The sequence below is a fragment of the Bos indicus genome, chromosome 18 (assembly GCF_029378745.1).
Source record: "Bos indicus isolate NIAB-ARS_2022 breed Sahiwal x Tharparkar chromosome 18, NIAB-ARS_B.indTharparkar_mat_pri_1.0, whole genome shotgun sequence".
NCBI lineage: Eukaryota > Metazoa > Chordata > Mammalia > Artiodactyla > Bovidae > Bos > Bos indicus.
In genome coordinates this window covers 34,712,808-34,728,561 of record NC_091777.1, presented here as the reverse complement: position 1 = coordinate 34,728,561, position 15,754 = coordinate 34,712,808, and the positions used below count along the sequence as shown (strand labels likewise).

The window sequence follows — 15,754 nt, the reverse complement described above, 5'->3', positions numbered from 1 at the left end:
GAAAATGATTGGTGAGAGTCTTTTAACGTCACAGTTGCCTTAGGCAGTGATAACAGGCAAGGCAAATAAGAAGCCGACCAAAAATTTTAAAGGAAAACTTAAGGAATAAACTGTCTACAGAGGGCTTTGAAAAACTTTGGCATATCCTAGGAATCTAAAAGGCCACTCATATGTGTAGAGCTGTGCACATTCTCAGGGAAAACCTGGGAAGGCCCTAAGCTCTCACCTCTGGCTCATCTTGAAACTCTGTGCAACAGAAAGTAAAGGCTAAGACAGACTTGTAAACTGTCTGCCTGAGCAGAAGTTCCCCAACACACGCAAAGAACCCTTGGCAAATGCTGAGAGACTTCTTCCTTCCAGGCGTTTAAGGGACTCTGTCTAGTCACTAACTGACTACTACCAAAGAGAGTAGCATGTGGACGGTGACTGCAGCCAAGAAATTAAAAGACACTTGCTCCTTGGAAGGAAAGCGATGGCAAACCTAGATAACATGTTAAAAAGCAGAGACATCACTTTGCTGACAAGGTCCATCTAGTCAAAGCTGTGGGTTTTCCAGTAGTCATGTACGGATGTGAGAGTTGGACCATAAAGAAGGCTGAGTGCCAAAGAATTGATGCTTTTGAATTTTGGTGCTGGAGAAGACTCTTGAGAGTCCCTTAGACTTCAAGAAGATCAACCAGTCATACCTAAAGGAAATCAATCCTGAATATTCAAGGGCTATTGCTGAAGCTGAAGCTCCAATACTTTGGCCACTTGATGTGAAGAGCCAACTCATTGGAAAAGACCCTGATGCTTGGAGAGATTGAAGGCATAAGAAGTGGGCAGTAGAGGATGAGATGGTTAGATGGCATCACCAACTGAATGGACGTGAATTTCAGCAGACTGGGTAATAGTGGATGACAGGGAAGCCTGGTGTGCTGCAGTCCATGGGGTCACAAAGAGTCAGACATGACTTACCAACTGAACAACAACAGTCAAAGAGAGACTTCAGTAGCTACACACAACAAACGAAAGTCAATACAAGCTGTAGCACCAAGAAAACCTAGCAACAACAAACTCTGGTTTCCACAGTTGCCATATTGTATTATTTAAATGCTAATTTTCTACAAAAATTATGACGCATGCCAAGAAATAAGAAAAATGGCCCATTGACAGGAAAACAAGCAATCAACAGAAACTATCCCTAAAGAAACCCAAATGTTGGTCTTATTAGACAAATACTTTAAGCCAGTTATTTAAAATATGTCCAAAGAACTAAATGAAACCATGTCTAAAGAATGAAAGAGAAGTATGAGATCGATGTGTCATCAAATAGGGGATGTCAATAAAGAGGCTTTAAAAAGAACCAAATAGAAATTCTGGAGTTGAAAGTACAGTAAGTGAAATAAAAATTCACTTGACGAGCTCAAGAGCAAATGTGAGTTGGCTGAAGAAAGGGTCAGCCAACTTGAAGATAGGTAAAATGAGATAATCTAGTCTGAGGAACAGAAAGAAGAAAGAAATGAATAGAAATCTAGATGTCCATAGGAAATTAGCAGTATATTAACAAATGCATAATGGGAGTCCCAGAGGAGGGGAGGGCTTCTCTAATAGCTCAGATGGTAAAGAATCCACCTGCAATGCAGGAGACCTGGGTTCGATACCTGGGTCGGGAAATCCGCTAGAGAAGGAATTGGCAACCCACTCCAGTATTCTTGCCTGGAGAATTCCATGGACAGAGGAGTCTGGTGGGCTCCAATCCACGGGGTCTCAAAGAGTCGGATACAACTGAGCGACTAACACACACAGAGGACAGGAGAGAGTGCGATAGAATATTTGAAAAAATCATGGCCCCAAACTTCTCAAATTTTATAAAAATATTAATATATACATTCAAGAAGTTCAGTGGATTCCAAGTAAGATCAACTCTAGAACCTATCCTAGGCACATCATAATGAGACTGTTGAAAATCACAGAGTCAGGGACTATTGATAGCAGCAAGAGAGAAATAATTTATCACATAAAATTTTCCTCAATAAGATTAACAGTCAACTTCTCATCAGAAGCCAGGGCGGTCAGAAGGCTGTGGGATGAAATTCAAAGGGCTGAAAGAAAAGGTATATCAACTATTAATTCTGTAGCTAGCAAAACTACCCTACAAAAAAATAAACGTGAAATCAAGTCTTCCCAGATGAAATGGAGAGATTCCTCACTAGAAGACTCTCCCTACGGAATAATACTAAAGGGATCATTCAGGCTGAAGTGATAGACGGTAGACAGTAACTTGAATTCACATGAAGAAATAAAGATCAGTGATAAAAGTAACTATATAGGTAGATACAAAAGACAGTATATATGTAGCTTGAAATTCTCTTTTCCCCTCCTATACGATTTAAGAGACAACTGCATAAAGCAATAAACACACATCTGTGTGGTTGGGCATACAAGCTATAGCACTGTGATACGCACAGCAGTGACACCACAGAGGAGGCGGGAGGAAGTGGAGGTATTAGGGGCAAGGCTTTGTACACAACTTAAATTGAGTTGGGACAAATTTTACCTGGATTGTTCTAAGAGTTAAGATTTTAAGTATAATCATTAGGAGAACCACTAAGAAAATAACAATACAGTAAAAGAAATTGCAGGAGAATTAAAATAGTACACTAAAAGATATCTGATTAACTTAAAAGAGGCAATAACGGGATAACAGAGGAACAAAAAAGACAAGACATAGAAAACAAACAGGAAAATGACAGACATAAATCCTGCCTTACTAGTAATCACATTACATGTAAAAGGATTAAATACTTCAATAGCAGAGACTGGTAGGGATGGATAAACTGCCATGATCCAACTATGTTTTGTTCACGGAAGACACGCTTTATAGTAAAAGACAACATTTCAGAGACTGGTAGGATGGATAATCTGCCACGATCCAACTATATTTTATTTACAGAAGATACTTTATATTAAAAGACACAAGTAGGTTGAAAAGGAAAGGGTAGGAAAGATATACCATGTAAACAGTAACCAAAAGACAGCTGGAGTGACTCTACTAATATCAGACAAATCAGACTTAAAAATCATGACTACATACAAAGAGGTACATTTTATAATGCTAAAAGGGTCAGTCCATCAAGAAGAAGACATAACAATTGTAAGCCTATATGCCTCTAACAACAGAGACCCAAAATGCATGCAGCAAAAACTGACAGAATCAAAGGGAGATGTATACAATTCAGCAGTGCTAATTGGAGATTTTAGCACTAAACTTTCAATAAAATTTATATACTAGCGAGAAAGAAGATCAGTGTGGAAACAAAAGACTTGAACAACCCTAACATACCACTATGGAACACTCCATCACAACAGTAGAATACATACTCCTCTCCAGTGCACGTGGAACATTCTCCAGGATAAACTATATGTTAGGGTATAAAACTACTATAAATTTACTAGTTTAAATCATAAACTTTACAAGGATTTAAATCATAAAAATTCTCTGACCACAGTGGAATGAAATTAGAAATCAATAACGGAAGGAAATTGGGAAATTCCCTAATATTTGGAAATTAAACAATACATTTCAAATAACCGATGGATCAAGAAATCACAAGGGAAATTAGAGCAAAATTGGAATTAGGACATATTGACCCCTGAGAGCTCCAAGAAGTAGTGTTTATTCAGAGCACAGTTTGCAAAATGCCATCCCTGAGAGAGACACTGCCCAGGAAACCCTGCTGGCAGGGGTAAAGGAGCCAGGGGCCTTGCTGAAGTGAGTTTCATCTCTCACCTCCCCAATTCATGTCCTAAGTCTGTCAGGGAGGCCTCCTACTCTCATTTTTGATTGCTTCCTATTCTCATTTTTGATTTCCAGGCAGGACCTCAATGTTGGGGTTCACACACCCGAGTGAAGTGCCAGCTGCTCAGTCACTGTTGTCAGCCAGCTAATTAGAGATTGATTTCCTCCCTCACTGCTGATTTATCTCACCTACCTGGTCCATTTGCCACTTGCAAAAGGTGTGGCAGCTCAGCTGCTAGAGGCCCTGCCTGTTGTGTAGAGTCAGGGGGGGTTGGGGGGCATGTGCAGGCTGAGGGAAGGCATGGACCTCTGGGAGGAGACCAGGATGGATGAGGTGTCCCTTGTCATTCTCCGCTGCAGTCACTTTCCTACAGTATGTGTCTGAAATCCTGCCTGCAAGTGTCACCTTGCACTCTGGGTTCCTCTGATGGTGGTGGCAGTGCTGGTGGTGGCATGTATGTGCTTCGATTTCTCATGAGCTCACTTAGCTCTAGAAAGAGACGTATTTCAAGATTTTTCTTTATTTAGTTATTAAAAAAATACAGTATGTTCCATGCACCAGTGTAGCCTATATATATATATATATATAGTCATTATTAGTAGAGCAGTTACTACAATGATAGGAAACAGATGGTTACAGGAATTTCTTGATCCAACTAAAAAACCTGAAATAAAATTGTTAACCTAAATAGAAACCTGCTAATTATGCAAATACCCTTATTCTATATGTCTATGAGAGCTAGAAATGTGTTAAGTATTATTAGTATAAAAAATATAAAAAACCTAGATATTAGTTAAGGATTTAAAGTCAGTATTATCTACAGTCCCCTGAATTGAGGGGCCTTGCCCACAGCAGGAGCCTTGGTCCATGACAGAGGGTGAATTGGAGGATTTGCCTCCTTTCTCCTCTCCCCTCTCCTGTTGAGTGATGCCCCTTCCCCAAGATGTGGTGCAGTGGAAAGTTCCATATGTGGCTGAAAGTGGAAGAGACACAGGCGACCACAGGACTTGAGCAGGGGCCTTGCCTTGTGCAGGGAGGGGGCCCTGCTGGGGTTCCCTGAGATGTGGCAGCAATGAGGTGTGAAGACAAATGACACGGCTCTGTTGTGTAGTCATGGGTCACATCCTAAGTGCCACTATGCCAAGAGATCAAGAGTAGATGGAAAGAAAGAAAAAAAGAGCATGAACGAGTCACCAGGAGATATGGGGAGAGGTCTTTCACTCTGGGAACACCTGCCCTGCTTCCCAGGCAAAACTGGAGGGGTGTCATGAGTCTCAAATTGGGGTCACAGTGACCCCCAGCCCCTTCCGGAGGGAGTGGGTGTGAAGGTGGCCCTCACCCTATGATCTGGTGTCACACGTGGTCTCCACTGCTCCTCCAGGGAGAATTCACAGTTGCTTCAGAGTTCAACAAGCCACTTCCCTGACCTTGGCTGGATTTTCAATACACAGTACAGCATAGTTACAGGCACAGCGGGCCAGTGAGGTCACCTTGGGACCCAAGGCTGGGAGATGTCAAGGGGCCCTTCCTCTCTCTCTTGACAGGCCTGGGGAGAGGCTGAGGAATGCGGGGGTACTTGGGAGCGTGTGAGGAAGCTGAGGTGGGACAAGCATGATGGGTGGTCCCAGTTTCTAGTAGGACAGGGCTACAGAGAGTCTTGCCCCATGGTCATGCTGTCCAGCCTTTTGCTTCCAGGCTGACAGGCACCAGGGCTCCCCAGCCTCCCCAGGGGGTTCAGGGACCTCAAGGGAAGACCCCCACCCCAACCCCTGCGGCAACTGAGCATAAGCTGCTTTGAAGAGCCAGAGAGAATCTTTGAGTTGGACCCGTGATTCCAGATGACAGGGTTATATGGATGTCTTAACCCAGACAGCATACCAGCCTTGATTTTCCAGCATTTGGGGAGTACCCATAGCTGAAATATGTTCTGGGACGTTTCAGGAACTTGGATTTTGCCAACCAAGGTGGTGAAGTCTCTGTGACCTGCAAGGAAGGGCTGTTAGGCTGGGACAGGAGTGTTACAACTGGAGGCCTCAATGCCTCGTGTCCGACTAGCCTGAGCTGCAAGTGGTCTGGGTCCCAGGCCCAGAGGCCTGTGACCCCTAATACACCAGCTCCTCCTGGGGGTCTGAGCCATACAGCTCGGCCAGCATCTTGAACCTCGGTCCCCAGTCATTGAGAAAGTCGTAATCAATGTCCGAGTCCGATGAATCCGTGCCCAGGGAGCTGAGGGACTCGGCAATGGACTCGGCGCCCTCGTAGCCGTAGATGTGCAGCGTGTCATAGGGTGGGCCGCCGCCGTCGTGGTCCGCCTCGTCCTTCTTCACCCCGATCATGGCGGCCATTTCCCCGGGCGCATGCGCCCCGGGCGCTTGCCGGGGTGGCTTCTGCACCTGAGCGTAAAGAGACGGCCGCGCGTCCAGCGCCGGGCGTGGGGGCTTGGCCCCGCCATGGCGCGCAGAGTTGAGCACTGACACGTCGTAGCTGGTGGTGTCCATCTCGCCACCGCCCTCCTCATCGTAGGTGACCAGCTGCTCGTGGATCTCCGGCACGCTCTTGCCATGGGCGCGGGCCTGCTTCCGGAGCCGCCTCCGCAGAATGATGAGGAGGGTGATCACTGCGGTCAGTGAGCCAGAGTTGGTCAGGCTGGGCGGAGGCTTCCCCCCGGTCCCTTCTACCTCCCAGGTCCACCTGCTCCCTCCTCTCCTCCCTGGGCATCCCTGGGCCAGCCCAGCTCCCGGTGGCACGTGGGCCAACACAGAAGCTTTGGTTCCCTCTGGTCTCATGGTGGGTCCACCCTCAGCACCCTCACTCCCAGCCCAGAGTCATGTCCATCCCACCCCCACCCCAGGGTATGATCTTTGTTGGTGTTACTGGCCACAGTAGGGGTGGGAGGAGAGGAACACAGTGGACGTTCTCTCAAGTTCATTTTCTCCTGCCACTCTCCTTCCCATCTAACTGCATCCTCAATTCCTCCTACGTCTTAGCACTGTGACAGATTCTCTGTCATCTGCAAAGGCCAGGAGGCCAGAGGTTGGGGCAGAAGAGGGGAAAAGATGGAGTTGGAATTTGGGGTGCCAAGATTCTGAGCCATGATGATGATGGTGGGTCATGATGGTGCTGGTGGACATGGCTCCTGTTGCAGCAGCAGCAGCCACTCTTGAGCACACCTACTGTGTGCTACATGCTGGCATGGTGGTGGCACGTTTTCATGTTCTTTTACTCAGTTCAGTTCAGTCGCTCAGTCGTGTCCAACTCTTTGCGACCCCGTGAACTGCAGCACACCAGGCCTCCCTGTCCATCACCAACGCCTGGGGTCCACCCAGACCCATGTCCATCGAGTCGATGATGCCATCCAACCATCTCATCTGGTACTATTATCCCATTTTACGTAAGTGGACTGATCTCAGAGAAGCTGAGTCACTTGCCCAGAGTCCCGTGATCAGACAGTGGTGTGATGTTGGCCCTGCTCAGAGCTCTGAGGGGTATGACTGCATAAGGGTTGCCAGCCCTAGGAGGGGTGGACTGTGTGGGGCAGAGAGCTCCTGGAAGTAGGCCCAGAACATCCCTAGATTCTGTCCTTCTAGCCTGGAGTCACTTAAACTGTTAATAGGAAGCCAGGATGGGCCTCTGAGTCTGTTTCCTTGTCTGTAAAATGCCAGTGATGACGCCTCTGCTGTTTACATCGGATACAGTGGCTGCGAGGTTAGGTGCAATTCTGTGTGTGGTGGGGATGCCAGTGTCATCATTATTACAGATTTTTATTGAGAGGGGAATCTCAGTCTGGACTCTTGGCCACAGACGGGGGGCTCTGCCAGGGGGCCTCTCAGGGGAGCCACTGGCAGGAAAGGCCTGGAGCCTCACTGTGTCCCCGGCCCTGTCACTGGAGTGCGCAGGGTGACCTCTGACCACCCAAGGGCCTCCTCTGCACGGCTGGCTCCTGCCCCACGTAAAGAGCAGGAGCAGATGACCACCCTGGCCATCTGCTGGTGGGCGTTGGTGGGTGAACATGATTGAGTGCTGCCGCCCAGTCCCCAGGGAGAAGAAGCTCCAGTGGCCCGAGGTGGCAACTTGTGTGACAACTTGCCCTTCACCAGCTGCTTCCTTTCCCTGTCAAAGCTCCCACTCTTCCTTCTGGGCCTTCCTGGGACCACTTCTCAAATAAATCACGTGTACCCCAATCCTTTTCCCAGGGTCTACTTCCTGGAGAACCTACACTGAGGTTAGGTCTAAAATGCCTCTAAAATTTCTGAGGCCCAAACAAGAGGGGGGTGGCAGGGAGAGAGAGATCAAGGCTGGAGAAATCTTAAAAAAGGAAAGAACCCCCCCCCCCGACCCCGGTGATAATTTAAACTAGAAATTTTATACTTTCCATTTCTCTCCAAAAGAGGGACTGGATCCTCTTTTTTCCAAAAGAGATTTTATATAAATAAGTGCCTGGAACAGCGCCTGGCACACAGTTAGTGCTCAAAATATGTCAGTTGAATGAATGAATGTTATGTAAAGTATTTTAAACTGGGGAAGGGTCTCGAGCCGTGCCTCCTCCTCCTCCGCTGTCATCCACCCCCCACCCTTCAGCACCCGGGGAGGTGGACCTGACACGGGCACAGGGTCCGCGCTTTGGGCTGCAAGCCTCGGGGTTGGGCCCGGGTCCCCAGCCTCCCCTCGCCGTCCCCTGCCACCCTTCTAGGCACTGACCTGTGAAGGTGAGGATGCAGAGGAAAATGGCGACGAGCGCCTGGATGCTGATGCCCACCTGGGCGGCCGCCTCCTCGCACAGGGTGAACTCGCCGTGCTCGTTGCACTTGCACACGGTCACGTGCAGCGTGCTGGTGCCCGTGAGGCTTGGCCTCCCGTTGTCCGAGATGAGCACGGGCAGGTGGTGGACCTTGGCGCGCTCCCGGTCAAAATACCCGTACTTGACTATGATGTTGGCTGTGTTATCTAGAAACGCCAAGGCCTCGGAGTCAGGCTCTGCTGTTGGAGTGCGCATTCTCTCATCACCACCGACAGTGTGGCCGCCTCCTCCAGAAGCCCTCGTAACTGTGCCAGCTCATATGCTGCCTGGGCCATGTGTCTGCCTTTTATACCCCTGCCTCGTGTTTTAGCCATCTGAGGACAGGTCTGTTCCTCCAGAGAGGAGATATTGTGGGCAGCTGCTTCGATTTGGCCTCTAAGAAGGATTTGGCCAGTACTTAAAATCCTTGCTTTTTTGTTTCTATGGGTAACTGAAATACCTGACCCCTAACCCTATTTCAGTAAGAGGGAACTTGCAGTTAATTAATGCATTGTTTCAAGCTTTTATGAACAATCAGGGGAAAACAAAATTAAAAAGTCTCTTGCTGCTGCTGCTAAGTCGCTTCAGTCGTGTCCAACTCTGTGTGACCCCATAGATGGCAGCCCACTAGGCTCCTCTGTCCCTGGGATTCTCCAGGCAAGAACACTGGAGTGGGTTGCCATTTCCTTCTCCAACGCGTGAAAGTGAAAAGTGAAAGTGAAGTCACTCAGTCGTGCCTGACTCTTAGCGACCCCATGGACTGGCGCCTACTACGCTCCTCCGTCCATGGGATTTTCCAGGCAAGAGTACTGGAGTGGGGTGCCATTGCCTTCTCCAAAAAAATCTCTTAGCATCAGGCTAACTTCTAAGGCTGTTTTTGCCATGCCTGAGAATGCATTAGAAAGTAAGAACAATGCACAGGTCCCCTGGGGCACTGGGGGAATGATTACAGTTGTAATTGAGGATTCCCTGGGCAGGCTGGAATTGGGACTGTGCTTTGGCCCAAATATTGGCTCTCCCTCTCAGACCCAATCAGTCCATGTAAGAATTCCCCAGGGAGATTTTTGAACATGTTAATTTTCAGACCCCACTCCTACCCACCTCCCGTCTACTCCTCTTTCCTTCTTTCACCCCCTCTCCTTTCCTGAATTTCTGATTCAGTGGCCCTGGGCAAAGGCTGGAAAATGTGTCTTTTACTGGCTCCTGGGAGGTTATGATGGTCAAAGGTACAGGGACTCCCTACTCTAGGCTTTATGTAGCTACATGGGCGGGGTTGGCACACTCAGGAAGCCAAAAGCAAAGGAGGCCATCTTATAGATTTCAAATTGAAGCCAATTACATTTCATTATTAAGTAGCCATATCTACTGTGATAGAAAATAATAGCAGTATGGCCACTGAGGCTGTATGAGAGAAATGAGATTTCTCGCTATACTCATTTAATATTGTAGCAGGACATTCATGTTATAAGTGAGTCTGAGACCAACAGGCTTATCTCCTGATCACATACTGGGGGGTATTTGGGGTGACACTTAAGCTTTTCACTCCATTGCTGACCTCCTGTGAGGTGGGTTTGAAGCGGGCACTGGGGATGGTTGTGACAGGTGCTTTTCCCACATTATTTACTATTAAAGACAGCGGAGTGTTGAATGGTTGGCACTGACTGTCAGCGTGCCCTGGCCACCATCCCCATCCCTCAGGAGGAGTCTGTGGCTGGTCCCCTGGGTCTCCCCCTCACTCTCAGGGATCCCAGTCCCTGACCTTCCTCAGAGGTGGCAGTGGCTGTGTCTATGGTGGGAGCCTCACCAACCACCACGTTGCTGGTTAGGGGTGGGCAGGGATTCCTCCCCATTCTGGAGGAAGGATTGCTCTCTTTAGACTCAAGGTGGATATTCTAGGTTTTTTTCTGAGGAAGGTGCAGAGAGCATGGAAGCCTGTTTTTGGCTGGAATCCAGCCCACTCAGCCTCATCACTCCGGGAAGCACATGCTCATCAGAAGCTCTGATTGGCCACTGCTGACATCGCAGGACTCTGGGGCGGGACTGGTGGACCAGATCCCGTCCTGAGGACACCGAGTGTTAAGTAGTCATTGTGGCCAAATCAAAACACTATATTCTTGGTATTTTGGTTTCAAATGTCCCATTTTGGCTCTTTGGGAGCAACCTCAAAGTTCCATGTCATAGAGTAATTTGCAGTTGTACTGACCACAGAGGTCCCATGAGAAGGAGTCCCTTAGTTAGTTTGTGAACCAGGCTGTCTACACCCCATATCTATTCTGTGCCTATTCAGTGACCTGGGCATCTTAAGAGAAAAGGCAAGGCCATGTGGACTTGGCAGTGTGGCCAGGGTGGCTGTGACCATTGCACAGACCAATAAGGTATGTGGTGGGAATTGTATACAATATCTTGGAACTTGATAGCCCCAGGGAGGGCACCTGATTCATTGGCTTAGTCCTTGACCCTGGCATCTCAAGACTCAAATAACTCCATCTCTGACCGCCACCTCCCCCCAACCCCGCCCACTCCAAGAGCCAGGCTGACTGCTTCAAGGCGCACCGTGATTATCAATGAGGGTGAAGTTGCTGTCCTCAGTGCTCAGGGAGAACTTGAACTTCACGTCTCGTGGTGTTATATCCTTGTCTGTTGCCGAGATTTGCACGACCAGCTGGAGGGTGGAAGATGGGGGATGGTCAGTGGTGGTGTTGAACTGGCTGGGGTTTCAGTGATGGTGAAGGACTTTGCGTTTAGACCTGACTGTGGCTGCCTCTCACCTGTAACACTAATCTTAATGGTCTCCAAAAAGTCCCTCTTTCTACCACCCGCCTCCTCACCAATCTGCTCACTACACATTGTCTCTGAGCCTCAGTTTCACCATCTGTAGGGGGAATGTCATCTTTCCTCAAGGCTGTTGTACAGGTTACATTAAGCTCATGAAGTGCCAGCTGACTGTGACCGGGAGGTGCTGCCCCTTTGGTCTGACCCCGGCAGGCGCTGCCTCACCCCCCACCTGAGCCAGACTCACCTTGCCCTGGGGGGCGTTCTCACACACTTTGGGCTCATAAGGCTTGGCGAACTCTGGGGCATTGTCATTCTCATCCATAACTTCAATGTGGACCTGCACAATGGATTCTTTGCCCGTGGGAGTCCCTGCAGGAGAAAGGACTCGTCACTACAGTGGACTTAGCAGATGTCAGCCCTGAGATTAGAAGGTGTGTTGGTGGGAGTCTTGGAGGGGTGCTCTTTTTTCTGGAAGAGGGGGCTGTGGACATTTAGAAGGAAGGCCAAGGATGGCGTTCTGAATGAAAGGAGCAGAAGAGGAAGCGGGGGTAAAGCCTCATGCATAAGGATATTTGCTGGAGAATTACTTGTAAGAATCAAAAAGAGAAACAGCATAAGTGTATTTTTAAAGGTTTTCATTAAATCAATTAAGTAATTATTAAGTCAATGCAGTAATTTAAGTAATCAAACCAATTTAAATAAATTCACTACAGAACAGTTGAAAAGATAAACAGTCTGTGTGAAATTGCTTTAATAAACACGGCCAGTTTAAAAGAATGGATCATGTGGCTGTTGGCAATGCCCATGTAAATTACATTTTAAAGTTGTAATCTCTTTAATAAAGACATTTTAGTACCATGAGAAAATAATTCTGGAATAAGGTTAAGTAAAAATTCAGGAAATTATGATTTCACTTGTATGAAATGGCAGAAAAAAGACCAGAGGAAACACACTAGAGTGCTAACGGTAATTATTGCTGTTTGGTGGGGTTATGGCGGGGGGGATACTTTTCTTCTTCTTTTTTTTATTTTCTGTATTTTAAAATGCACAGTAAGCTATTGCTGTAAGATTTAAAAATTGTATGAGTGAGATTAGATGGGTAAGAAAGGGGCAAAGATTGATCTGGAAGGCACTCAGAAGTCTATTGAAGTTGGCCTGGCTGCCATGTAGGGGACATGCTGCCTGCAGGAGGCAGGGACCCTCCTGGGTAGGACCAGTGGGACTTTGGCCAAGTCACCCTTTGTTCTGGGCCCCGTTGGTTTCTGGGAAGGGCGGGGAATGTTGATCCTTCTCCTGGAGAGCAGTTGGGTTTTTCTCATATAGGCTAAGAATGCAAAGCTCCAACACCTGCCTTTCCTTCTGGCAATAGTTACCCTACTTTCTGGAGACTCTAACAATCTTGGAGTTGGCAAGTGCTTCAGATTTTGAATTCAACCCACTAACTGGCACATAAAGTCTCCAAAGCAGCCTTTCCCAAATGTCCATGATAATAAAAATCACACGGCACTTGTTCAGTGCACATTCCCTGCTGTTTCTGACTCTCTGGACTAGGACCTCCAGAAAGGCATCTGAGAAGCTCTGTGTTTAAGAGGTGACTCATGTGATTCCCATCACAGGGACATATGGCAGCCTGTTTTGGAACAGTGCTTCTTAAACTGTAGTGTGCATGAGATTCTGACTCAGTCTGGGGTTGGGGCCTGCTGTTTTGCCTTCTAACAAAGTCTCTGGTGACGTGGATACAGCTGGTCCATCTACACTTGGGGATGGAGGCACTGTAGCATCCCAGCCAAGTGGTGCATCAGCAGCGCTTATAGTACCTCTGGAGGCCTCAAATGACAGCTTATGCCAATTTTAAAAGAATGGGGAAAAGAGAAGAGCCCAGGTCCTCTGGCAAAAGGGCCACTCACCACTCAGATCCACCTCTTTGGCCTCCACTGTCAGGTTGTACCAAGGGTACACTTCTCTGTCCAGTTCTTTGTCGTTGTAAATGCCCCCTTTCTTGGTTATTCCGAAGAACTGGCCCTTGTCACTGGTCCTGCGGATGGAGTACCTGTCCAGGGGAAAGAGTTCAAGGGATTCCATGGCTTTCCATTGTTCTTTGCAGAGTCCAGACTGCCCAGAAGGACAGACGAGGCCCTTTAGGATCTGTCCCCCTGCATCATCCCCCACCCTTCGCTCACTGCTCATTGCACCCGACCGCCCAGAGAGAGTCAGGGTAGTGAGATAATCTCTTTGATCTGGGCACTGTTGCAATCACTGAGATGAGGGTGGACCCTGAGACTCCATCAGTGGTATCTTCTGAGTCGAGGCAGGTGGCACTGTAGCCAGCTTTACTTCAGCTTGAATTGGATTTTGTGATTAATGAAAAGATAGTTGAGTAAGAGCCAGGAAGAAATAAAAAAAGGAACCAGAAGAGGTAAGAAGTGATTGAAAGGAAATTAAATTTGTGAAGTAAAAATGTGAAAAGTTCTTAAGAAAAAGGCATGAAGAGAAGAGAGATGAAAAAAATCCATAATGTTCCAGATATATTTTTTCTAATACTAAGGAAAATTCCAGAACAAAGAGAACAGAAGAAATAACAAACAATGTAATAAAAGAAAACTTCTTGCTCTGAAGAAAGAGCCAAGTTTATATATTAAAAGAGATCATTGATATCAGGCATAGTGGAAAAAAGATCAATATTTAGCTATATTCTGATGATACTTGGGAATTTCAGGGGTATGAAAAGAAATTGAAGAGAGTCCACACAGAAAAAATACATCCTTATAAAGAAAGAGAAATCAGACTTAATCCTAGACATTTGCACAATGTTAAGTGCTAGAACACATTGATAATATTTTTGATTTGTAAATATGAAAGAACTCAGGAAGTATATCACCCACAAGATGGGTCCTGAAAAACTTTTTGTGAAAACTCACTTCATCTAAGAAATGTCTCAAAATAAAGTAAAAAATCTGGCTTGGGAGGAATTAAATGGAAATTGTTGATTTCTTTATCATATATAGGAAAGCAGTGGAGGTGGTGGTGGTGTGTGTGTATGAGAGAGAGAGAGATTTATAAGTAGAAAATATTGGTCTGGGAAACCAGTTTAAGTTTTACAGATAGAAATAAATGTCACTGGCAGAAGTAAAAATGCATATATTCCATCCAAATACCTAGGAGAATAAATATGAAAAAAATAGACTACAACAAAGATGGGGAAGAGAAAAAAGTCATGAGTTTTGAGAAATAGCCAATGTAAAACAGGCTAAAAGAAATAAGATCAAACTCATCATTTATGAGGAAAAATGTAAATAGGTTAAACATGACACCTCTCAGTTTTGATTGAAAAGCAAAGCCATCTGCATTCCAGTTTCAGGAGACAACTTAAATGCCAAATGACCTAGAAATATTAAAAGTAAAGATTGGGGCTTGATGGCTCAGTGGTAAAGAATCTGCCTGCCAATGTAAGAGACATGGGTTTGATCCCTGGTCTGGGAAGATCCCACATGCTGCAAAACAACTAAGCCCATGTGCGCAACTCTGAGCCTGTGCTCTAGGGCCTGGGAACTGACTGCTGAAGCCCTCAAGCTCCAGAGCTTGTGCTCTGCACGCAACGAGGGAAACCACTGCACTGAGAGGCCCGCGCACAGCAGCTCGAGAGTGGCCCCTGCTGGCCACAACTAGAGAAAAGCCTGTGCAGCAGTGAACACACAGCACAGCCAAATGAATAAATAAAATTGTCTATGAAAAGAGCAAAGGTCGGAAATTCAGGCGAATCTCAGTAACATGAAAGCAGGATTGACCAACCTGACGTCAGGCAACGTGGAGTGGAGGACAGAATACTTAAGCAGGACAGACTGGGTAATGTCGTGAGGATGAAAGAGACACGTCATAATGAAGGTAAAATAATTATAAACCTTTGTTAACTGAATAGAAAAATTTTAAATACATAAAGCAAAAGTTTAGATATTACAGAGGAAAATGGACAAAAGCAGAGTTGCGTTACACCACAGAACATGTTAAAACCAAAAAACGCCCTACCACTTGTAAATGAAAAAAAATCTCTTAAATAAACCATTGGATCAGTGAAGAAATAAAAATGATCATTATAGACTATTTAAAATAGAATGGCTATGAAAACAGTCATCCCCAAACTTACAAGATGTGGTCAGAAAGGAGGTACACATTTGTCCTTAATAGAGCGTTAACTCTCCCCAAACTGACATGCAAATACAATTCTCATTAGAATTCTAATGCTTTTTATAAAACTCGAGTTTTATGGTTCACAAGAAAGAATGGATGTTTGAGAATGCATTAAAGTTATATAAAGTGAAAAAATACTTGGGGGAGGGACTTGCCTTATACACACCAAGTTTTAGTATAAAACTGCGACCATAAAACAGCGACAATAAAACAGAATGACTTTGCTACAGAACAA

At 46.3% G+C, this 15,754-nt stretch overlaps 1 protein-coding gene across 2 annotated transcripts in view; it reads right to left on the bottom strand.

The window, feature by feature from the left end:
• Window positions 1-2,888: 2,888 nt before the first annotated feature.
• The window catches only part of CDH5 (cadherin 5), a 39,094-nt gene continuing 26,228 nt past the window's right edge, over window positions 2,889-15,754 (bottom strand). For both annotated transcript variants that reach the window (XM_070770692.1, XM_070770693.1), the window contains exons 8-12: window positions 13,242-13,384; window positions 11,579-11,703; window positions 11,113-11,221; window positions 8,481-8,726; window positions 2,889-6,399 (exon numbers count right to left, since the gene is read on the bottom strand). In XM_070770692.1, coding sequence (XP_070626793.1) covers window positions 5,885-6,399; window positions 8,481-8,726; window positions 11,113-11,221; window positions 11,579-11,703; window positions 13,242-13,384 — 1,138 coding nt within the window. In that variant the 3' untranslated portion in view covers window positions 2,889-5,884. The remainder of the gene's footprint in view (window positions 6,400-8,480; window positions 8,727-11,112; window positions 11,222-11,578; window positions 11,704-13,241; window positions 13,385-15,754) is intronic.